Source organism: Bombina bombina, chromosome 1 (assembly GCF_027579735.1).
Source record: "Bombina bombina isolate aBomBom1 chromosome 1, aBomBom1.pri, whole genome shotgun sequence".
Taxonomy (NCBI): domain Eukaryota; kingdom Metazoa; phylum Chordata; class Amphibia; order Anura; family Bombinatoridae; genus Bombina; species Bombina bombina.
In genome coordinates this window covers 916,978,239-917,003,564 of record NC_069499.1, presented here as the reverse complement: position 1 = coordinate 917,003,564, position 25,326 = coordinate 916,978,239, and the positions used below count along the sequence as shown (strand labels likewise).

General features: G+C 39.1%; 1 protein-coding gene across 1 annotated transcript in view; it reads left to right on the top strand.

Moving 5' to 3' along the window:
• SNAI3 (snail family transcriptional repressor 3) overlaps positions 1-24,772 on the top strand; it is a 38,713-nt gene extending 13,941 nt beyond the window's left edge. Inside the window, exon 3 of the mRNA XM_053692923.1 lies at positions 24,405-24,772. Within this exon, the coding sequence (XP_053548898.1) occupies positions 24,405-24,586 (182 nt within the window). The 3' untranslated portion in view covers positions 24,587-24,772. The remainder of the gene's footprint in view (positions 1-24,404) is intronic.
• The last annotated feature ends 554 nt before the right edge of the window (positions 24,773-25,326 follow it).

The window sequence follows — 25,326 nt, the reverse complement described above, 5'->3', positions numbered from 1 at the left end:
TGAACCAGGAAGAGAACAACTCAGGATCCCACTCCTGAAGTTGCTGTTGAGACATGAGCCTGCCGTTCTCAAGTGCACAAAATAGCACGCCCTCCCTAAGGCAATAGGTGTTCCCAATAGTGGGCTTTGCATGCAAGTGATATCGGGTTTCTCTGTAATTTTGTGTGTGGCGAAAACAGAGTGTATTACAAGTTGAAAGTAAACACAATAATGAAAGCGCAATCTCATTTTACGCTTGTCAGGTTTGCACGACTAAAAACCTTGAGTAAAGTAGTGCATTAAAAAATTGTTGCACTAAACACAACATAAAAACAGGCAAACCTCTGGGATATTGCGAGCTTGGTTCCAGACCACCACAATAAAGCGAATATAGCAATAAAGTGAGTCACACTAATTTTTTTGTTTCCCAGTGCAAATAAAATGTATATTTAGACCATACTATAGTCTATTAAGTGTGCAACAACATTATCTCTAAATAAAAATGTACATAACTTAATTAAAAAATACTTTATTGCTAAAAAATGCTAACCATTGTCTGAGCCTTCAGTTAGTCATAATCTCTTTGCTGGTGGTGTGTGTGTATATATAGGTGTGTATATATGTATATTCATGTGTATATATGTTTATATATGTTGGGAAAAATAGCGTTGATAGATTTGCGCGACACAGGGTTGCCACAAACCTTCAAATTGTAAAAAGAGCAATATCTGTGAAGCGCAATAAAACAAGGTATGCCTGTACATTTATAATTACAGTTACACTCATATAAACACTATATTGTATAAATACATACATATACATGTATAAATATGTCCGTGTGTGTGTGTGTGTATATATATATATATATATATATATATATACAGTGTGTGTGTATATATGTGTGTATATATATATATATATATATATATATATAAATCACTGGGAGATTGCACTCCAAGCAAACGGATAATCCAGTGCCCTGGGTGCAGCAAAACAGGCAAACAGACATATGGAAAGAAGCGCACTCCACGGGATCCTTAAGCAGGCACTTTTATTCAGTGAACGTTTTCGGACATAATATAGTCCGTCCTCACTTTTTTGGTCTGAGGACGGACTATATTATGTCCGAAAACGTTCACTGAATAAAAGTGCCTGCTTAAGGATCCCTTGGAGTGCGCTATATATATAATGTGTGTACATATGTATGCATGTGTTTTACTGTATATTCACTGTACATATTTCACAATCCAATGTTCTTCATTTACAGGATAATTAAATTTTTATTGTAAATATATATTTCTATTTACATCTGTATATACCTATACATCTATTCCTATAAATATATTATTATTATTTTCTATATGAAGAACACAGAAATGTAAAGTATGCGTAACGTGCACCGGGGTTCGTGATTTAGATTGAACGCGGTGTCGGATTTGAGTGCGGGACTGATGTTGCATTACAGGTTAAAATGCTTGCGGTATAGCTATACCGACAAGACTCGTAATGGCTGCGTTACGGTTTTTACGGTGAAATGGCCATTTTTTCAGCGTTAAAACCCGAACGCAAAACTTGTAATATAGGTGAGTGAGAATAATGTAATTTTTATGGTTAAATACATATCTGATAATGTTAATATTATATACATTATTTTTTAAGTGAAAAACATTTGAATGTGAAATATGAATAACTCTTGTCGGGTTAGCGCAGGAACGATAGGTGTTTTTTTCTACGGTCTCCATTGACGTCTATGTGGAGAATACATTAACGTGGCCATGATATTTGGTTAGCATGCGCAAGGTTTTGCTTGTGCTCAGATTTTTTACTTTAAACTTCTAATACGCGCATAAACTAAATAAGAAATCATGTTTGATACCTTTCATTAACCCCTTCACTGCCTGGAATTTTTCAGAGCAAAACATGCCTAAAGTAAATTTTTGCTATTACTCGGTTTAAACAGAATGGTTTTTTTTTTTTTTTTTTTTTATATCTACCTATGAAAGCTATACATAATTTTAAAGTAGACAACCCAAGTTATAAATCTAGGCCTATTTTGGTATATTTGATGTCACTATTTGTCCGGCAAATACGATCATATTAAAAAAAAAAATCACTTTTTTGTAAACTTTGGGTTTCTAACTAAAATTATTTACACACAACCACTGCAGTCATAAGACAAATGATTGTAATAGCTTCTCTGAGATCCCCTTTGTTCAGAAATAGCAACCATGTATGGCTTTGTCTTTGTTTTTTGGCCATTAGAAGGCCGCTAATTTGCCCTAGTGTAGGTATTACCCTCCCACCTGACACCTCCCAACCCCTTATCCCTCCCAAACAGCTCTCTTCCCGTCCTGGCCCTCGTTCTTTGTGAAACCTTGCACTGTCAGGGGTGAGGGTATGGCAAGGTGCAATATACAGTAAATCCTGTATTTAGTTTAGGAAGAAGTGTTTACGGTTTCAGGAGGAAGAGTGTTATTCTTTATATAGGAAACACTGAGGGCCTGATCAAAAACTCGCCGGCATGGAGAGCAATTTCACAAAATCTTTGAGCATTACAATGCAATGTAAGCTGCTCTCCTTCACATCCATAACCCTACATAGTAAAATAAACAGCTATCAAGCTAATATTTGCCTTTATACATTTTTTTGAGGGACTTCAAAGTACTAATGAAACATCTTAGATCACCTAGCCAGAGCAAAGAGCTTTGGATAATCGGGCCCTAAATGTTGGGACTGGTGTGGGACATACATGGGGCAGGGTTTACATGGGGAATGGCTAGGCTGAGGGGCCCTTCAAATTTCTCTTGTCAAGGGCCACTCATATGCTAAGGGTGGCCTTCCTCTAGGGAATGTGGGACAAAGCACAATTTTTACACAAAAACAAGAAGTGCTTAATGTCCCTTTAACAGTATTATAACACTATTGCTATTTACATTAAATATTTGTGTTCAAATTGTGTAGTAAAGTATTCTGTAACTTACCTGGTCAAGCTACATATACACAGTATCCCACAAAAGTAAGTACACCCCTCACATTTTTGTAAATATTTTATTATATCTTTTCATGTGACAACACTAAAGAAATGGCACTTTGCTACAATGTAAAGTAGTGAGGGTACAGCCTGTATAGCACTGTAAATTTGCTGTCCCCTCAAAATAACACAACACACAGCCATTAATATCTAAACCGTTGGTAAGAAAAGTGAGTACACCCCTAAGTGGAAATGTCCAAATTGGGCCCAAAGTGTCAATATTTTGTGTGGCCACCCACCATTATTTTCTCGCACTGCCTTAACCCTCTTGGGCATGGAGTTCACCAGAGTTCACAAATTGCCACTGAAGTCCTCTTCCACCATGACAACATCACAGAGCTGGTGGATGTTAGAGACCTTGACTCCCCCACCTTCCATTTGAGGATGCCCCATAGATGCTCAATAGGGTTTAGGTCTGGAGACATGCTTGGCCAGTCCATCACCTTTACCCTCAGATTCTTTAGCAAGGCAGTGGTCGTCTTGGAGGTGTGTTTGGGGTTGTTATTATTTTGGAATACTGCCCTGCGGCCCAGTCTCCAAAGGGAGGGGGTCATGCTCTGCTTCAGTATCTCACAGTACATGTTGGCATTCATGGTTCCCTCATTGAACTGTAAATCCCTAGTGCCGGCAGCACTCATGCAGGCCCAGACCATGACACTCCCACCACCATGCTTGACTGTAGGCAAGACACACTTGTCTTTGTACTCCTCACATTCTTGCCACCACACACGCTTGACACCATCTGAACCAAATAAGTTTATCTTGGTCTCATCCGACCACAGAACATGGTTCCAGTAATCCATGTCCTTAGTCTGCTTGTCTTCAGCAAACTGTTTTCAGGCTTTCTTGTGCATCATCTTTAGAAGAGGCTTCTTTCTGGGACGACAGCCATGCAGGCTAATTTGATGCAGTGTGCAATGTATGGTCTGAGCACTGACATGCTGACCCCCACCCCTTCAACCTCTGCAGCAATGCTGGCAGCACTCATACTTATATTTCCCAAAGACAACTTCTGGATATGACGTTGAGCATGCGCAAACAACTTCTTTGGTCGACCATGGCGAGGTCTGTTCTGAGTGGAACCTGTCCTGTGAAACCGCTGTATGGTCTTGCCCACCGTGCTGCAGCTCAGTTTCAGGGTCTTGGCAATCTTCTTATAGCCTAGGCCATCTTTATGTAGAGCAACAATTCTTTTTTTCAGATCCTCAGAGAGTTATTTGCCAAGAGGTGACATATTGAACTTCCAGTGACCAGTATGAGATAGTGTGAGAGCGATAACACCAAATTTAACACACCTGCTCCCCATTCACACCTGAGACCTTGTAACACTGAGTCACATGACACAGGGGAGGGAAAATGGCTAATTGGGCCCAATTTAGACATTTCCACTTAGGGGTGTACTCACTTTTGTTACCAATGGTTTAGACATTAATGGCTGTGTGTTGAGTTATTTTGAGGGGACAGCAAATTTACACTGTTATACAGGCTGTACACTCACTACTTTACATTGTAGCAAAGTGTAATTTCTTCAGTGTTTTCACATGAAAAGATATAATAAAATATTTACAAAAATGTGAGGGGTGTACTCACTTTTGTGGGATACTGTGTGTGTGTGTGTATATGTGTGTGTGTGTGTATATATATATATATATATAAAAAAGAACACTTTGTAAGTAAGTAGCGCACACATAGACTTTAGCAATATAATTTCAAAAGGTACCTGTATACCACTCACTGTCCGGTAACACGCTGGGGAGCAATTGGCTCAGGGTGTATGGAGATCTGCAGCTGTGGAGACTGAGCCGGTCTGTAGTCAGCGTCTGAGTAAATAGAATATATTCCAATGGATTGTCCCCACTTGTAGCGCAAAAAATCTCTCTCCAAAGAATCTCTTTTACTTTTGTTACTACAATAAAGGAAGTTTTACTTTTCTTTGGAGAGAGATTTTTTGCGCTACAAGTGGGGACAATCCATTGGAATATATATATATATATATATATATATATATATATATATATATATATATACAGTCATGGCAAAAAATATTGGCACCCCTGCATTTCTGCATTTCTGTCAGATAATGCACCACTGCACCAAGAAAAGTGTTGCAATTACAAATGTTTAGGCATTCTCATGTTTATTTCTTTTGTTTGTATTGGTATGACACAAAAAAGTTCCATGCAAAACTTTAAAAATGGACAGGACAAAATTATAATCAGCTTCTCAAAATTGTAAGAATGAATTGCATTCCAAGTTTGTGATGCTCCTGTAATTTGTAATTAAACTCACCCGTATCAATTAACAGGTGCTGACAATATAGAAATCACACCAGCAACCATTAAAATGTTGAAAAATTGACTCAACCTTTCTGTTGTGTGTCTCTGTGTGCCACACTAAACATGGAGAAGAGAAAAAGCAGCAAAGAATTGTCTGAGGATTTGAGAACAAAAACTGTGGAAAAGCATGGACAATCTCAAGGTTACAAGTCCATCTTCAGAGATCTTAATGTTCCTGTGCACAACATTGTCAAGACGTTTACAGCCCATGGCATTGTAGCTAATCTCCCTGGACATGAATGAAAGAGAAAAATTGATCAAAGATTGCAACGAAGGAGGTTCGAAAAAGGACCTCAATCAACTTCCAGACAAATTCTAGCTGACCTTCAGGCACAGGGTACAAATGTGTCAGCTCATACTATACATCGCCATTTGAATGAAAATGGATGCTATGGTAGGAGACCCAGGAGGACCCCAATGCTAACACAGGAACATAAAAAAGCCAGATTGGAGTTTGCCAAAACTTACCAGAGGAAGCTAAAATCCTTTTGGGAGAATGTGCTGTGGATAGACAAAACAAAATTACAGCTTTTTGGTAAGGCCCATCATTGTACTGTTTTCAGAAAAAGAAATGAGGCTTTTAAAGAAAATAATACAGTCCCTACAGTCAAACATGGTGGAGGTCCACTGGATGTCTTGACTGTGTCCATGGCATTATGAAATCTGAAGACTACCAAAGAATTATGTGGTGCAATATAGGGCCAAGTGTCAGAAAGTTGAGTCTCCGTCAGAGGTCAGCAGGACAATGACCCAAAGCACATGTCAAAAAGCACCCAGAAATGGTTTAAGATAAAGCTCTGGAGATTACTGAACTGGCCAGCAATGAGTCCAGATCCTATAGAGCACCTGTGGAGAGATCTCAAAACAGCAGTTGGAAAAAGGAACCCTTCCAATTTGGAGCAGTTGTCCAAAATTCCAGTAGAGGGGTGTAAGAAACTCCATGATGGTTACAAGAAGCGACTGATTTCAGTTATTTTTTTATGAGGGGTGTGCGACAAAATATTAAATTGACGGTGCCAATAATTTTGTCCAGTTCATTTTTTGAGTTTTGCGTGGAATGTGTCAGATTTGGCTTTTTTTCTCTCCATTTTTTTTGTGTCATACCAATACAAACAAAAGAAATAAACACGAGAATGCCTAAACATTTGTAATTGCAACAATGCACCACTTCACCCAGAAAATTATCTGACAAAAATACAGGGATGCCAATATTTTTGGCCATGACTATAGATAAAGGATTGACTTCAATGCCCATTTAAAAGGACAGTAACACATTGCGATTGCAATATAAAATGTTTAATTACATGTAGTAAAAAAAATGTTGCAATCTACTTTAATTTTAGTTTTGTCCCCTTTTCCTGTAATTTAATTCTGAAAGTTGTGAGCTTTCCAATTCCTAGTAAACATGGGCATACAAACTCCAGATTTAACACTGCTATATTCCACACAGCTATTGGTTGCACCCATTTATCGCTGTCCCTAATTGGCCACAGTCCACTCCATTATTAAAGGGACCTGAAACCCAAATTTTTTCTTTCATGATTTAGGTAGAGCATACAATTTTAGAAACTTTCCAATTTACTTTTCTTTCATGTAATTGGCAAGAGTCCATGAGCTAGTGACGTATGGGATATACAATCCTACCAGGAGGGGCAAAGTTTCCCAAACCTCAAAAGGCCTATAAATACACCCTTCACCACACCCACAATTCAGTTTTACAAACTTTGCCTCCTATGGAGGTGGTGAACTAAGTTTGTGCTTAGATTTCTACGTTGATATGCGCTTCTCAGCATTTTTGAAGCCCGTTTCCTCTCAGAGTACAGTGAATATCAGAGGGATGTGAAGGGAGTATCTCCTATTGAATGCAATGGTTTTCCTCATGGGAGATCTATTTCATAGGTTCTCTGTTATCGGTCGTAGAGATTCATCTCCTTCCTCCCTTTTCAGATCGACGATATACTCTCATATTCCATTACCTCTACTGGCTATCTGCTATATATGGATGGGTGTCTTTTGGTAAGTATGTTTTCATTACTTAAGACACTCTCAGCTATGGTTTGGCACTTTATGTATTTTAATAAAGTTCTAAATATATGTATTGTACTTATATTTGCCATGATTCAGGTTTCCAGTATATTTCCTTTTGCAGACTGTCAGTTTCATATCTGGGAAATGCTTTTTTAGGAAAAATGTATTTCTTACCTGGGGAATAGTCTCTTTTTCAATTGAATATCTTTTAAATTCGCGGGCAGAATTAGGCTCGCGAGGGCGCAAAATGCTAGAGTTTATTGCGTTATTCTTGGCGTGAGATTTTTTTGGTGCAAAGTCTTTTCTGGTGTCTTAGTCGACGCCGAGTCCTTCACAAGGTTGTGTCTTCGGTGACGCGAGTGTGTAATTTCCGGACGTAATTTTTTCCGGATGTAATTTTCATTATTTAAGACCCCATTCCTATTTGCCTCTTTTTTATGTCAGAGGGCTATGCTGTTTGCATTTTTTCCCATTCCTGAAACTGCCATATAAGGAAATTGATAATTTTGCTTTATATGTTGTTTTTTTCTCTTACATTTGCAAGATGTCTCAATCTGATCCTGCCTCAGAAATCACTGTTGGAACCCTGCTGCCTGATAACAATTCTACCAAAGCTAAGTGCATTTGTTGTAAACTTGTGGAGGTTATACCTCCAGCTGTGGTTTGTAATAGTTGTCATGATAAACTTTTACATGCAGAGAATGTATCCATCAGTAGTAGTTCATTACCTGTTGCTGTTCCTTCAACATCTAATGCACAAGATATACCTGTAAATTTAAAAGAATTTATTTCTGATTCTATTCAGAAGGCTTTGTCTGCCCTTCCGCCTTCTAATAAACGTAAAAGGTCTTTTAAAACTTCTCATAAAGTTGATGAAATTTCAAATGACCGGCAACATACTGAATTATCTTTCTCTGATGAGGATCTATCTGATTCAGAAGATCCTGCCTCAGATATTGACACTGACAAATCTTCTTATTTATTTAAAATGGAGCATATTCGTTCTTTGTTAAAAGAAGTGTTGATTACATTGGATATGGAGGAAACTAGTCCTCTTGATATTAAAACTAGTAAACATTTAAATTCTGTTTATAAACCTCCTGTGGTTATTCCAAAGGTTTTTCCAGTTCCTGATGCTATTTCTGATATTATTTCTAAGGAATGGCCTGGTACTTCTTTTATTCCTTCTTCAAGGTTTAGGCCTAGATTTAGAGTTTTGTCGGTAACGACCCGCGTAGCTAACGCCGGCTTTTTTCTGGCCGCACCATAAAAATAACTCTGGTATTGAGAGTCCACAAAAAGGCTGCGTTAGGCTCCAAAAAAGGAGCGTAGAGCATTTTTAACGCAGCTTCAACTCTCGATACCAGAGTTGCTTACGCAAGCGGCCAGCCTCAAAAACGTGCTCGTGCACGATTCCCCCATAGGAAACAATTGGGCTGTTTGAGCTGAAAAAAAACCTAACACCTGCAAAAAAGCATCGTTCAGCTCCTAACGCAGCCCCATTGTTTGCTATGGGTAAACACTTCCTTTGTCTGCACCTAACACTCTAACATGTACCCCGAGTCTAAACACCCCTAGCCTTACACTTATTAACCCCTAATCTGCCGCCCCCGCTATCGCTGACCCCTGCATATTATTTTTAACCCCTAATCTGCCGCTCCGTAAACCGCCGCTACTTACATTATCCTTATGTACCCCTAATCTGCTGCCCCTAACACCGCCGACCCCTATATTATATTTATTAACACCTAATCTGCCCCCCTCAACGTCGCCTCCACCTGCCTACACTTATTAACCCCTAATCTGCCGAGCGGACCTGAGCGCTACTATAATAAAGTTATTAACCCCTAATCCGCATCACTAACCCTATAATAAATAGTATTAACCCCTAATCTGCCCTCCCTAACATCGCCGACACCTAACTTCAAACATTAACCCCTAATCTGCCGACCGGAGCTCACCGCTACTATAATAAATGTACTAACCCCTAAAGCTAAGTCTAACCCTAACACTAACACCCCCCTAAATTAAATATAATTTTAATCTAACGAAATTAATTAACTCTTATTAAATAAATTATTCCTATTTAAAGCTAAATACTTACCTGTAAAATAAATCCTAATATAGCTACAATATAAATTATAATTACATTGTAGCTATTTTAGGATTAATATTTATTTTACAGGCAACTTTGTAATTATTTTAACCAGGTACAATAGCTATTAAATAGTTAAGAACTATTTAATAGTTACCTAGTTAAAATAATAACAAAATTACCTGTAAAATAAATCCTAACCTAAGTTACAATTAAACCTAACACTATACTATCATTAAATTAATTAAATAAAATACCTACAATTACCTACAATTAAACCTAACACTACACTATCAATAAATAAATTAAATACAATTCCTACAAATAACTACAATGAAATAAACTAACTAAAGTACAAAAAATAAAAAAGAACTAAGTTACAAAAAATAAAAAAATATTTACAAACATAAGAAAAATATTACAACAATTTTAAACTAATTACTCCTACTCTAAGCCCCCTAATAAAATAATAAAGACCCCCAAAATAACAAAATGCCCTACCCTATTCTAAATTACTACATTTCAAAGCTCTTTTACCTTACCAGCCCTGAACAGGGCCCTTTGCGTGGCATGCCCCAAGAAATTCAGCTCTTTTGCCTGTAAAAAAAAACATACAATACCCCCCCCAACATTACAACCCACCACCCACATACCCCTAATCTAACCCAAACCCCCCTTAAATAAACCTAACACTAAGCCCCTGAAGATCTTCCTACCTTGTCTTCACCCTACCAGGTTCACCGATCCGTCCTGAAGAGCTCCTCCGATGTCCTGATCCAAGCCCAAGCGGGGGGCTGAAGAGGTCCATGATCCGGCTGAAGTCTTCATCCAAGCGGGAGCTGAAGAGGTCCATGATCCAGATGAAGTCTTCATCCAAGCGGGAGCTGAAGAGGTCCATGATCCGGATGAAGTCTTCTATCAACGGCATCTTCAATATTCTTTCTTCCGGATCCATCTTGCAGACCTCCGACGCGGAACATCCTCTTCTCCCAACGCCTACTAGCCGAATGACGGTTCCTTTAAGGGACGTCATCCAAGATGGCGTCTCTCGAATTCCGATTGGCTTATAGGATTCTATCAGCCAATCGGAATTAAGGTAGGAATATTCTGATTGGCTGATGGAATCAGCCAATCAGAATCAAGTTCAATCCGATTGGCTGATTCGATCAGCCAATCAGATTGAGCTTGCATTCTATTGGCTGTTCCGATCAGCCAATAGAATGCGAGCTCAATCTGATTGGCTGATTGGATCAGCCAATCGGATTGATCTTGATTCTGATTGGCTGATTCCATCAGCCAATCAGAATATTCCTACCTTAATTCCGATTGGCTGATAGAATCCTATCAGCCAATCGGAATTCGAGGGACGCCATCTTGGATGACGTCCCTTAAAGGAACCGTCATTCGGCTAGTAGGCGTCGGGAGAAGAGGATGTTCCGCGTCGGAGGTCTGCAAGATGGATCCGGAAGAAAGAAGATTGAAGATGCCGTTGATAGAAGACTTCATCCGGATCATGGACCTCTTCAGCTCCCACTTGGATGAAGACTTCATCCGGATCATGGACCTCTTCAGCTCCCGCTTGGATGAAGACTTCAGCCGGATCATGGACCTCTTCAGCCCCCCGCTTGGGCTTGGATCAGGACATCGGACGAGCTCTTCAGGACGGATCGGTGAACCTGGTAGGGTGAAGACAAGGTAGGAAGATCTTCAGGGGCTTAGTGTTAGGTTTATTTAAGGGGGGGTTTGGGTTAGATTAGGGGTATGTGGGTGGTGGGTTGTAATGTTGGGGGGGGGGTATTGTATGGTTTTTTTTTACAGGCAAAAGAGCTGAATTTCTTGGGGCATGCCCCGCAAAGGGCCCTGTTCAGGGCTGGTAAGGTAAAAGAGCTTTGAAATGTAGTAATTTAGAATAGGGTAGGGCATTTTGTTATTTTGGGGGTCTTTGTTATTTTATTAGGGGGCTTAGAGTAGGTGTAATTAGTTTAAAATTGTTGTAATATTTTTCTTATGTTTGTAAATATTTTTTTATTTTTTGTAACTTAGTTCTTTTTTATTTTTTGTACTTTAGATAGTTTATTTCATTGTAGTTATTTGTAGGTATTGTATTTAATTTATTTATTGATAGTGTAGTGTTAGGTTTAATTGTAGATAATTGTAGGTATTTTATTTAATTAATTTATTGATAGTGTAGGATTCAGAGTAAGACCGCCTGTGAGAAGATTTTTTTCTCTCACACATTCCAGCAAACCCAGTAAAGGCTCAGGCTTTCCTGAAGTGTGTTTCAGACCTGGGGTTATCAGGGGTAATCATGCCAGTTCCGTTTCAGGAACAGGGTCTGGGGTTTTATTCAAATCTATTCATTGTCCCAAAGAAAGAAAATTCATTCAGACCAGTTTTGGATCTAAACATTTTGAATCAATGTGTAAGAGTACCAACTTTCAAAATGGTGACTATAAGGACTATTCTGCCTTTTGTTCAGCAAGGGCATTATATGTCCACAATAGACTTACAGAATGCATATCTTCATATTCCGATTCATCGAAATCACTATCAGTTCCTGAGATTCTCTTTTCTAGACAAGCTTTACCAATTTGTTGCTCTTCCTTTTGGCCTAGCGACAGCTCCAAGAATCTTTTCAAAGGTTCTCAGTGCCCTACTCTCTGTAATCATAGAGCGGGATATTACGTTGTTTCCTTATTTGGACGATATCTTGGTACTTGCTCAGTCTTTATGTTCTGCTGAATCTCACACGAATCAACTAGTGTTGTTTCTTCAAAGACATGGTTGGAGGACCAATTTACCAAATGTTCTTTGATTCCTCAGACAAAGGTAACCTTTTTAGGTTTCCAGATACATTCAGTGTCCATGACTTTGTCTCTAACAGACAAGAGACGTTTGAAATTGGTTGCAGCCTGTCGGAACCTTCAGTCTCAGTCATTCCCTTCATTAGCTATGTGCATGGAAGTTTTAGGTCTCATGACTGCAGCATCAGACGTGACCCCCTTTGCTCGTTTTCATATGAGACCTCTCCAGCTTTGTATGCTGAACCAGTGGTGCAGGGATTATACAAGGATATCACAATTAATATCCTTAAATCCCAATGTTCGACTTTCTCTGACTTGGTGGTTAGATTACCATCATATAATTCTAGGGGCCTCTTTCGTTCGTCCAACCTGGACTGTGATCACAACAGATGCGAGTCTTTCAGGTTGGGGAGCTGTTTGGGGATCTCTGACAGCACAAGGGGTTTGGAAATCTCAAGAGGCGAGATAACCAATAAATATTTTGGAACTCCGTGCAATTATCAGGGCTCTTCAGTTTTGGCCTTTGTTAAAGAGAGAACAGTTCATTTGTTTTCAGACAGACAATATCACAACTGTGGCATATGTCAATCATCAGGGTGAGACTTACAGTCCTCAAGCTATGAAAGAAGTATCTCGGATACTTGTTTGGGCGGAATCCAGCTCCTGTCTAATTTCTGCAGTTCATATCCCAGGTATAGACAATTGGGAAGCGGATTACCTCAGTTGTCAGACTTTTCATCCGGGAGAATGGTCTCTCCACCCAGATATGTTTTCTCAAGTTGTTCAGATGTGGGGGCTTCAAGAAATAGATCTGATGGCATCTCATCTAAACAAGAAACTTCCCAGGTTCCTGTCCAGGTCCAGGGATCCTCAGGCAGAAGCAGTGGATGCGTTGACACTTCCTTGGTGTTATCAACCTGCTTATATTTTCCTGCCTCTAGTTCTTCTTCCAAGAGTGATTTCCAAAATCATTATGGAGCAATAATTTGTGCTGCTGGTGGCTCCAGCATGGGCTCACAGGTTTTGGTATGCGGATCTTGTTTGAATGTCCAGTTGTAAACCTTGGCCACTTCCATTAAGACCAGACCTTCTATCTCAAGGTCCGTTTTTTCCATCAGGATCTCAAATCATTAAATGTGAAGGTATGGAAATTGAAGCTTAGTCATAGAGGTTTTTCTGACTCTGTGATTAATACTATGTTGCAGGCTCGTAAATCTGTTTCTAGAAAGATTTATTATCGAGTTTATAAGACTTACATTTCATGGTGTTCTTCTCATAAATTCTCTTGGCATTCTTTTAGAATTCCTAGAATTTTACAGTTTCTTCAGGATGGTTTGGATAAAGACTTGTCTGCAAGTTCCTTGAAAGGACAAATCTCTGCTCTTTCTGTTTTATTTCACAGAAAGATTGCTAAACTTCCTGATATTCATTGTTTTGTGCAGGCTTTGGTTTGTATAAAGCCTGTCATTAAATCAATCTCTCCTCCTTGGAGTCTTAATTTGGTTTTGAAAGCTTTACAGGCTCCTCCATTTGAGCCTATGCATTCCTTGGACATTAAACTACTTTCTTGGAAAGTGTTGTTTCTTTTGGCCATCTCTTCTGCTACAAGAGTTTCTGAATTATTCGCTCTCTCTTGTGAATCTCCTTTTCTGATTTTTCATCAGGATAAGGCAGTTTTGCGGACTTCATTTAAATTCTTACCTAAGGTTGTGAATTCTAACAACATTAATAGAGAAATTGTTGTTCCTTCCTTATGTCCTAATCCTACGAATTCTTTGGAGAGATCTTTACATTGTTTGGATGTGATGAGAGCTCTGAAATATTATGTTGAAGCTACTAAAGATTTCAGGAAGACTTCTAGTCTATTTGTTATCTTTTCTGGTTCCAGGAAAGGTCAGAAGGCTTCTGCCATTTCCTTGACTTCGTGGTTAAAGCTTTTGATTCATCAAGCCTATTTGGAGTCGGATCAAGCCCCACCTCAGAGAATTACAGCTCATTCTACTAGATCAGTTTCCACTTCCTGGGCTTTTAAGAATGACGCTTCAGTTGATCAGATTTGCAAAGCTGCTACTTGGTCCTCTTTGTATACATTTACTAAATTCTACCATTTTGATGTATTTGATTCTTCGGAAGCAGTTTTTGGTAGAAAAGTTCTTCAGGCAGCTGTTTCAGTTTGATTCTTCTGCTTTTGATTTAAGTTTTTTCCTTTCATTTATGAGAACAAACTTATATTTTGGGTTGTGGATTAATTTTTTTTAACGGAAAATGGCTGTTTTTATTTTATTCCCTCCCTCTCTAGTGACTCTTGCGTGGAGTTCCACATCTTGGGTATTGCTATCCCATACGTCACTAGCTCATGGACTCTTGCCAATTACATGAAAGAAAACATAATTTATGTAAGAACTTACCTGATAAATTAATTTCTTTCATATTGGCAAGAGTCCATGAGGCCCACCCTTTTTTATGGTCGTTATGATTTTTTTGTATAAAGCACAATTATTTCCAATTTCCTTTGTTGATGCTTTTTACTCCTTTCTTTATCCCCCCACTGCTTGGCTATTTGTTAAACTGAATTGTGGGTGTGGTGGGGGGTGTATTTATAGGCATTTTGAGGTTTGGGAAACTTTGCCCCTCCTGGTAGGAATGTATATCCCATACGTCACTAGATCATGGACTCTTGCCAATATGAAAGAAATGAATTTATCAGGTAAGTTCTTACATAAATTATGTTTTTTAAATTTAATTTGCTTCCTTCTCTTGTTATTCTTTGTTTAAATGATTATCTAGGTAATCTTAGGAGCAGCAAAGAACCTAGGTTCTATCTGCTGATTGGTTACTGCATATACTGTATATACCGATTGTCATTGGCTCACCCATGTGTTCAGTTAGAAACCAGTAGTGCATTGCTGCTGCTTCAACAAATGATACCAATAGAATGAAACAAATTTGACAATAGAAGTAAACAGGAACGTTTTAAGTTCTACCTAAATCATTAAAGAAAAATGTTGGGTGTCATGCCCCTTTAAGACTATCACCTAGATTTAGAGTTTTGTCGGTAAAAACCCGCGTAGCTAACGCTCCTTTTTTTCCTACCGCTGCTTCCAAACAACGCTGGTATTTAGAGTTGTCTGAAGGGCTGCGTTAGGATCCAAAAAGGGAGCGTTAAGCCGAATTTACCGCTACTTCAACCCTCAATACCAGCGTTGCTTACGGTAGCGGTAAGCTGGCAAAACGTGCTCGTGCACGATTCCCCCACCTGCAAAAAAGCAGCGTTAAGCTCCCAACGCAGCCCCATTGTTTCCTATGGGGAAACACTTTCTAAGTCTGCACCTAACACCCTAACATGAACCCCGAGTCTAAACACCCTTAACCTTACACTTATTAACCCCTAATCTGCCACCCCCGCTATCACTGACACCTGCATTATATTATTAACCCCTAATCTGCCGCTCCGGACACCGCCGCCACCTACATTATCCCTATGAACCCCTAATCTGCTGCCCCAACATCGCCGACACCTACATAATATTTATTAACCCCTAATCTGCCCCCCCCCCCCAACGTCACCGCCACCTAACTTCAAGTATTAACCCTAAATCTGCCGACCGGACCTCGCCGCTACTATAATAAATGTATTAACCCCTAAAGCTAAGTCTAACCCTAACACCCCCCTAAATTAAATATAATTTTAATCTAACGAAATAAATTAAATCTTATTAACTAAAGCATTCCTATTTAAAACTAAATACTTACCTGTAAAATAAACCCTAATATACCTACAATATAACGAATAATTATATTGTAGCTATTTTAGGATTTATATATATTTTACAGGCAACTTTGTATTTATTTTAACTAGGTACAATAGCTATTAAATAGTTATTTACTATTTAATAGCTACCTAGTTAAAATAATTACAAAATTACCTGTAAAATAAAACCTAACCTAAGTTACAATTAAACCTAACACTACACGATCAATACATTAATTAAATAAATTACCTACAATTACATACAATTAAATAAACTAAACTAAATTACAAAAAACAAACACTAAATTACAAAAAATAGACTTCCGGTGAGCGGCTCAGCAAGATGGCCACTGCTTCACACTGCTCTGTGAATGTCAGCTGCTTTTGAAAGAATCGTGGTTGAATCTTAAGTCATCCAGATCTCCCTTGACAATAATTGTGTCCGGGAAACTTGTAGGATCAGGAAACTCCAACTCCTGGCCACCGAGAAGGCATAAAAAAGAAATTTAAACCCATTTTTTTTTTTTGGGAGTGTTCTCTACGGAACCTAGGATGGAGCGCACTATTTCCTCCCTCATTGACATTTTTCAACCTTTGTTTGATTCCCTAGCGGCTGCCATGGAAGAATTACTCTGGGAAACACGAGTGCTTCGCAAAACTGACTGTATAAAACCTTCCTCTGCCGGGGTGAGAGTACCGCTACAGATATCAGCAGGCACGACAAATGCAGAAGTGGCTTTTTCAGCAGCAGCCATTTTAGACCCCAGCATAGCATCCCCGGCGAGGGATACAGGCTATATCAAGGCCCTAACACAGATGGCTGGCCGGGTTACTGGGGGGGGGGCTGGAATGGGTGGTAAACGCAAAAGCAACACCCTATTGATGCTTCTGAAGAGGCTGTCTCTACATCGGGAGATTGGCCGCTTAGTTTGAGGAAGGAATCTGATGACTCTGCAGTCCCGGTCTTTTGCTCTCCCTGGCACTATGTTCAGACGGCAAGCAGCTTCAGCACGAAAGTCGTTGTCTTTGGCTTCACAAGTTTTGCCGCTGATTCCTCTCGGCCCTATGGCCCTGTGCTTAACACTTCACTATGCCTCAGCCTTAGATTAAAAGACAGGCTATATCCACCGAAAGCTGGAGTGGGATGAAACTACGCAGCTAGAGAAAACTACCCAAGATTAATACATCCCTTCTTGAGTATTGCAGCACCTTCAACTAACTTTTGTGTAAATATTTCAAACGTCGAAGGGGATGCAAGCACATTTTATTTTATCAGCCAGAGGTATATCTCTCATACTGAATTGTGTCTGTGCTGGAATTGGGTAATCTGCCTACTCTGTCCTGCTTGTTCGCTGCGGAGTCACAATCTCTTTGCATTTTTGGCTAAACGGCTATGCTTGTGTTCCTGAGGCACATGGAGAACATGGTGCTATCCACCCATAGAACAAAGGGCATTGGTTGATTGATGAGACAGATATCAATAGGTTTATTTATATTCTTGCTCTGCAGCTTGTATAGGAGTTCCCTTTTTCTTTTACAGAAACAAATGCGGTCAATAAGCTGCCACACATCATTCAGATCAGCGGTTTTAATGTAGCAGATCAATATGAGTCATAACACTATTCTATTCTCCTTCTCTTGCTGATACAATAAATAATCTATATTAGTAGGCTCTGAGACTTGTAAAAATCAGGTTCACATATGCTCATGAGTTAGCTATAATGTAGGTCATATGGTCCCCTATGTTTATTTCTCAGCACTGTATTTGAGACTACCCTGTGAGTTTGAGTCAGGGAATATGAAGCATAGGCATACATGCTAACAATTACACTGCAACATGCACAATGCTATCCACCCTTGCTTAAAATAATGTATATATTGAATTAGACTGTGTATTTCACTAGCTCATGTCTCTCTCACTTGTGTACTGCACCTTGGCTACTACCCCCTGCTTGGACTGGACTGTACAAGTTGCCACTCAAAGTTGCACTTAACTGCCTTATAGTATATATTGAAGCTACAGGGGACTATTCTAAGTAACTCTATCTACAATAACTTAATTATATATTCTCAGCACAACACTGGCCATGGTGCTGGTCAGGGGCATGGCTCATTTAGTTAATTAGTATTTTTTAGAGCCGGAATCTCTTTGTTTATGTTGTGTATTTATGGGTATTCAAATTTGTGGGGATGCCACCTTCAATTACACCACTGTGCTAACCCTTGTGATATTACTGCATTACACACGCCTGTATAATTAACCTGCTTGATCACACACAATCATATATTTAACTTCATATAACGATCAGGCATAGTAAATAAGCACTACATTTAAATTATGGTGGCACCCGCCCAGTTAACGAACCCAGAGCTGTTGTAGACTCCGTTGATTAAATTCTAACGCCACCACAAAACACTTAGTTTTCTCCCTGACTGGTAACATGGATGGGGACGGTTACGAGGACAATGATGCTTTGTTTTAATGTTTGGTAGTGTGTTATGGTTGTTTTGTCATTTGTTATGTTTGTCTTTATCGTATTGTTTTGTTTTTGCTTTGCCCTAGCTGAGATAGCTTGCAAGTCACACCATCATCTTACCACTATAAACGCACTTGTCAATGTGATGACACGAAAGCTGGCACCGTTTTTACTACCGGCAAAACTATAGTAATTTCTCCCATGGCAGCCTGGAACATACATACTCGCACCATACTTTTAGGGGGGTCACTCTTCCCCTTTTAAGCCTTCTAAGTAACATATAGCTCAATCCACACTAACATAGCATATGTTCAGAGGCTCAAGTAGGCTTTTGATATTGTCATCACGTTAAGCAATGATATAGCAACTGCTCCCTACATTATTTCAAACATCATCCCGAATAACTTACAAGGTACTTGCAACCTTAATTGCATATCCTCAGTATAACACTGATCATGATAGAGGTCTTGGGTATGGTTCACTTAGCTAATTAGTCACTACTGTGCTAATTCTTTTGATAATTTTACGTAGCACGCGCCCAAATATCTCACCTGCTTGATTGTACTTAACTATATATTTAACCTCATACATGGACTAGGCATAGTACATAATTTACACATTTACACTATGACATCATCCGCTCAGTTAACAGGGCTAGAGCTTTTTGTTTTGTCTTGTTTAGGTTTTGTTTTGGTTTGTTTGTTTGTTTATTGTAGTTTGGTTTAGTTATGTTATAAAAAAAAGAAAAATTCCCATCACTGTGTATAAATAATTCTCGAGTGAAAGTTATTGATCTATTAGTGATATACCAGAAAAGCCACATAGACATGTCATTACAAGCACAATAAACAGAATTTCAAAAAGGTTTCACATAAGTTTACAGTAAAATAAAAGTCTCATAATGGTAAAACCATGCATGACATACTTGCAGGTTAGGATTTCCTGGGCCACATTTTGTATTTTATAGAGCTTTGCTGTGTCCTCAATGTCAACTAGATCCTCTGATGGGATCATACTTATCCAGGATTCGAGGAGAACACATAAATTACTTGCAGAAGTTGCAGTTAGACAATAGTTGCTAAGGGATTAAGTCCAAGTTACTCTACCATAAAATAGTATGCTTTTTGCTATATCTTGAACTTATATAACATCACTGAAAATTACATAAAAGAGAAAGAAGGAAAGAGACAATAGTATAGTTATTAGGCACAAGTAATCTTCCTATCGTCTGATCAACATATTAGAATTATGTGAACACACAATCTGTAAATAACAAAATATATAACATTAAACACAATAGTTATTACCATGATAGGGTCCGGGGAGCCTTTTCACACATGTAGGAGGGCAAACTTGGACATAGGCTCTACGGACAGGGCAGAGACTACTGAACTCTTCCGAAAATAGTAATGCGGAGGATAAGCTATTTATCCCTTACCGCTTAAGAGGAATGGGGGGGGGGGCGCGTAAACAACTAGAGTAGATGACCCTTACTTTGTCAGAATACAAATCTCAAACAGTAAATGTGGACATCTGGAGGGGATGTAAAGATGGATAGGGGTGCTAGGGAGACTATGGAATATCTTTGCCAGGAAGAAATGGGCAACTGTCAGTGGGACTATGTGAGAGCGTTATAACTATTCACTAAGGGGGAGTGACGTGATTAATTGGTGTCATTCTCTTTTCATGTAAGGCAATACAAATATGTGGTGGCAAATACAGTACATGTCATCCGCAATATAATATAGGAAATAGCTGTTGCTGGATACCTTAGTCCTATGAGATTATGTGTGTCACATAAAAATATCATATGGTTCCCAAAGCTGAAAAATATCTGTTTGAAATAGGCCTAAGCACTTCCCCACCTCCTTTTTATATGTTGGCTTCTATCAGACCTTAGACAACTGCTTTATAGAGTATAGGAGGCTCAAGTAAGTTCAGCACCCTAAATATATTCAGCTCTATAAATAAACTATAGGGCAGTACATTATCTGAGCGTATATATTAAAGTGATAACAATAATTATAAACAATAAGAGGAAAAGAAAAAAAATATATATATAGTGAACCCACGGCACTATTAGCAGGTTAATGTAGCAATTAAAGATAACATATGAACAGTCTAACATTCAAATAAAGCTTCCTCTCTTATCAAGTGACCCACATTTCAGCAGACTAAGTGCTCCAACTTCCCAGCTAAAGGAGAGAGAGCTCCAAAGCAATAAAAAAAGACTGCATTTATAATGTGGAATGCCTAATTAGACAACTTTTTGGAAAGCTTATGTCATCAAAATGTGTAGGCAACAATACTAATACCTTCACTCTAGGTGTAAGAATATGCGTACAGACATAAGAACATTTGTAGTGTAGGCATCACATATATAAAGGACATGAATTGACGAGAGCATAGGTATTAAGTCAGCACTGCAAATAAAGGCCAAATAGGCCCTACATATGCAAATATGGAAAAACATGTATGAGTCTCAGTAAGCAGGAGCAAAGCCTGTATTCAGTTTTTAAACATCGCAGCATGATAATGCTGAGGGTCAAGGAGCTATATACACAATTAAATGAGACACATTAGCTGATCATCAAAGAACCAAGAGTCTCCGGTGTCAAGAAGAATAAGTCACAAAGCAGGCATTTCAGGCTGACAGGCCGTCAGATTACGTGAGTATAGCGTTCAGTAGTAGTATACATCACAGTTCTGCTGTGTATGATAAAGGGACAAGTATCCTCCACACCCAATAATCCACAGTGCGCAATTTGTGCTAACCTATGCCAGTTCTCCCACGCACTATGACCTCCAGGTTCAGCACCTGACACCAAAGCGTGCAAAAGTCGGAATGGCTAAGAGAGCTATCCTGCACATAGCCGCAGGCGATCTACAATCTTCCACTTCTGGGATGCGCACTGAGACGGCTGGAGGCCGGATCACATCCTTCCGAACATCGCTGTACTGTGCGCCCAAATCTGCATATGATGCCACCTCCGGGTCCTCAGTAGTGATCTCTGCATGTATGTCCTCCATAACAGATAGGAGGCGGTCAAATCTTCGGCACATCCTGCCCTCAAAGTCTTCTAATAAACTTAGCAGTGTCACAAGTTGTCCTTCCATGTTTCCAAAAGCCCTATACTCCGTCAGCCACTACTTCGTAAGGGTATTTCAGGCCACTCTTATTGCAGTGTTGCTGCGCAAGACACAGGGCGCATTTCTTTCCTGCAGGGCCTTGGCGTTGGCTAGGCCGCAATCTTTGACTCCTCTTCATTCAATTAAACCCGCTCTCAATTTCACAGATAGGTCCTCGGCTGTTACAGGATTCAGTTAAAGTGTATACATCTCCTTTGATGTAGGGTAAACTCTATAGTTCAGATAAAAATAAGTAATATTAGCTGGAGCTCCAGCACTATACCAACAGAACTTAATTTTATGTCTATATCTGCCAAAATGCACCTGTTTTTTCTCTTTTTTCACTCAAGTGTAGGATACTAGGCCCTGCGTGGCGCAATTACATGTACTGTTTTGTGAACCTGTATACAGTGTTGGATATAAATAAAATTAATTAAAAAAAAATTACAAAAAATTAAAAAAAGATTACAAGAATATTAGGCTAATTACACCTACTCTAAGCCCCCTAATAAAATAAAAAGCCCCCCCAAATAATAAAGGTCCCTACCCTATTCTAAATTAAAAAGTAATCAGCTCTTTTACCAGCCCTTAAAAGGGTTTTTTGCGGGGCATGCCCCAAAGTAATCAGCTCTTTTGCCTGTAAAAAAAAATACAACCCCCCCCAACATTAAAACCCACCACCCACATACCCCTACTCTAACCCACCCAAACCCCCCTTAAATAAACCTAACACTACCCCCCTGAAGATCTCCCTAACTTGAGTCGTCTTCACCCAGCCGGGCCGAAGTCTTCATCAGATGGGGCAGAAGAGGACATTCAGACCGGCAGAAGTCTTCATCCTATCCGGGCAGAAGAGGACATCCGGACCGGCAGACATCTTCATCCAAGCGGCATCTTCTATCTTCATCCATCCAGAGCGGAGCGGAGCCATCTTCTTCCCAGCTAACGCTGATCCATCCTCTTCAACCGACGCCTACTCGCCGAATGAAGGTTCCTTTAAATGACGTCATCCAAGATGGCGTCCCTCGAATTCCAATTGGCTGATAGGATTCTATCAGCCAATCGGAATTAAGGTAGGAAAAATCTGATTGGCTGATTCAATCAGCCAATCAGATTCAAGTTCAATCCGATTGGCTGATCCAATCAGCCAATCAGATTGAGCTTGCATTCTATTGGCTGATCAGAACAGCCAATAGAATTTGGGTTTGGGTGGGTTAGAGTAGGGGTATGTGGGTGGTGGGTTTTAATGTTGGGGGGGGTTGTATTTTTTTTTACAGGCAAAAGAGCTGATTACTTTGGGGCATGCCCCGCAAAAAGCCCTTTTAAGGGCTGGTAAAAGAGCTGATTACTTTTTAATTTAGAATAGGGTAGGGACCTTTATTATTTGGGGGGGGCTTTTTTATTTTATTAGGGGGCTTAGAGTAGGTGTAATTAGCCTAATATTCTTGTAATATTTTTTTATTTTTTGTAATTTAGTGTTTGTTTTTTTTTTGTAATTTAGTTTAGTTTATTTAATTGTATGTAATTTTAGGAAATTTATTTAATTAATTTATTGATAGTGTAGTGTTAGGTTTAATTGTAACTTAGGTTAGGATTTATTTTACAGGTAATTTTGTAATTATTTTAACTAGATAGCTATTAAATAGTAGGTTTATTTTACAGGTAAGTATTTAGTTTTAAATAGGAATACTTAAGTTAATAAGATTTCATTTATTTCGTTAGATTAAAATTATATTTAATTTAGGGGGGGGTTGGGGTTAGACTTAGCTTTAGGGGTTAATACATTTATTAGAGTAGCAGCGAGGTCCAGTTGGCATATTAGGGGTTAATACTTGAAGTTAGGTGGCGGCGACGTTGGGGGGGGCAGATTAGGGGCTAATAAATATTATGTAGGTGTCGGCAATGTTAGGGGCAGCAGATTAGGGGTTCATAGGGATAATGTAGGTGGCGGCGATGTGCGGTCGGCAGATTAGGGTTTAAAAAATATTTATTATAGTGGTGGCGATGTGGGGGGACCTCGGTTTAGGGGTACATAGGTATAGGGTGTTAGTGTACTTTAGAGCACTGTAGTTAAGAGCTTTATGGGCTAACGCCGGTATATAAAGCTCTTAACTACAGCCTTTCCATGGGCGTTAGGAGTCTTGTCGGTAGAGGTGTAACGCTCACTTCAGCCAAGACTCTAAATACCAGCGTTAGGAAGATCCCATTGAAAAGATAGGATACGCAATTGGCGTAAGGGGATCTGCGGTATGGAAAAGTCACGGCTTGAAAGTGAGCGGTACACCATTACCTGGCCGACTCTAAATACCAGCGGGCGGCCAAAAGCAGCATTAGGACCCCTTAACGCTGCTTTTTACAGCTAACGCAGAACTCTAAATCTAGGCGTAAAACTTTACACTTATTTTGTCAATATTTAAACAAATAATATAATTTTAAATATGCACATGCATATTATTCTCATGCTAATCGTTGCTTTCAATAGATCATTCTATATTGCATTTACAGTATTAAGAAATGAATATCCCTTTAAGGGATATATATCAAGTTCCATAGATAGTTTAATCCATACGATCAATAGTTTCATAGGAAGGAGTTTGTATCTGCTTTGATGATGTGATTTGAACACATATTCCCTCTATTTATGTGACAATCTACACTGTGACAAGCAGGGAGTAGATGAAAGTTTCCTTTGATGCATAGCATACATTCTTAGCAGTTGTATAGGCAGATCAGTAATCAAAGTGAATTTGTTGTCATATTTCTTTTGTTTGCAGGTGAGAAGCCATTCTCCTGTCTTCACTGTGGTCGTGGTTTTGCTGACCGCTCTAACCTACGAGCCCACCTTCAGACGCATTCTGATGTCAAGAGGTACCAGTGCCCAGGTTGTGGAAAAACTTTCTCTCGTGTCTCTTTACTTGCCAAACACCGTGATGGCTGCTGCTGCCCAGTGTCCTGACCTACACAAGACAAAGCTGTTTTTTCCACTGCATAGTCTGGATGGAAGAGACACATTTATTAAGCAGTGTTACTATAGAAAAATGAAGAGGATTTATATATTTTGAAACAAATTGTAGATATTTACTATTCACGTTCATATCTCCAATGAAATAATAAAGTGGAAACAGCAATGGCTTCAATTGTTTTCCTACTGTTTGGGTATCCTTGTGTTTGTTCATTAGACTTATAGATAATAATGTGTGTAGGCAACAGCTGTCTTCCCATTCCCAGTATAGATTATCTGTGTGAGCAGTATTTAAAAAAAAAAATACCTGTGATGTTAAAGGGACATTTTAACACAAAAAATAGTGTGTCATTTATTTCATTTTGAAAGTGACTTTAGCTTAAAATGGGCCTGGTGATCTAAAACTACAGTGTATCTAAGTCTTGTTAGTAGTGTGAAGTCCCTCAAAGAAATTTAGAAATGCAAATGTTAGCTTCAGGGCTGTTTATCTATACATGGATATGAAGGAGAGGTTCCTACATTACAATACAATATAAGGTAGGTGTCTCTCCATGCTGGTGTGCGTTTTTGATCATTAGGGTCTATGTGCTAAACTACCACAAAGGGATTAGACACACAAGAAAAGTCTTGCTCAGGAGTATTGTAACTTTTTAACCGTGAACATGGCCTACATGATTGGTTAACTGGCTCCTAGTTGCATCCAGTCCTCTTTAACTACTATAAACAAAACCTCC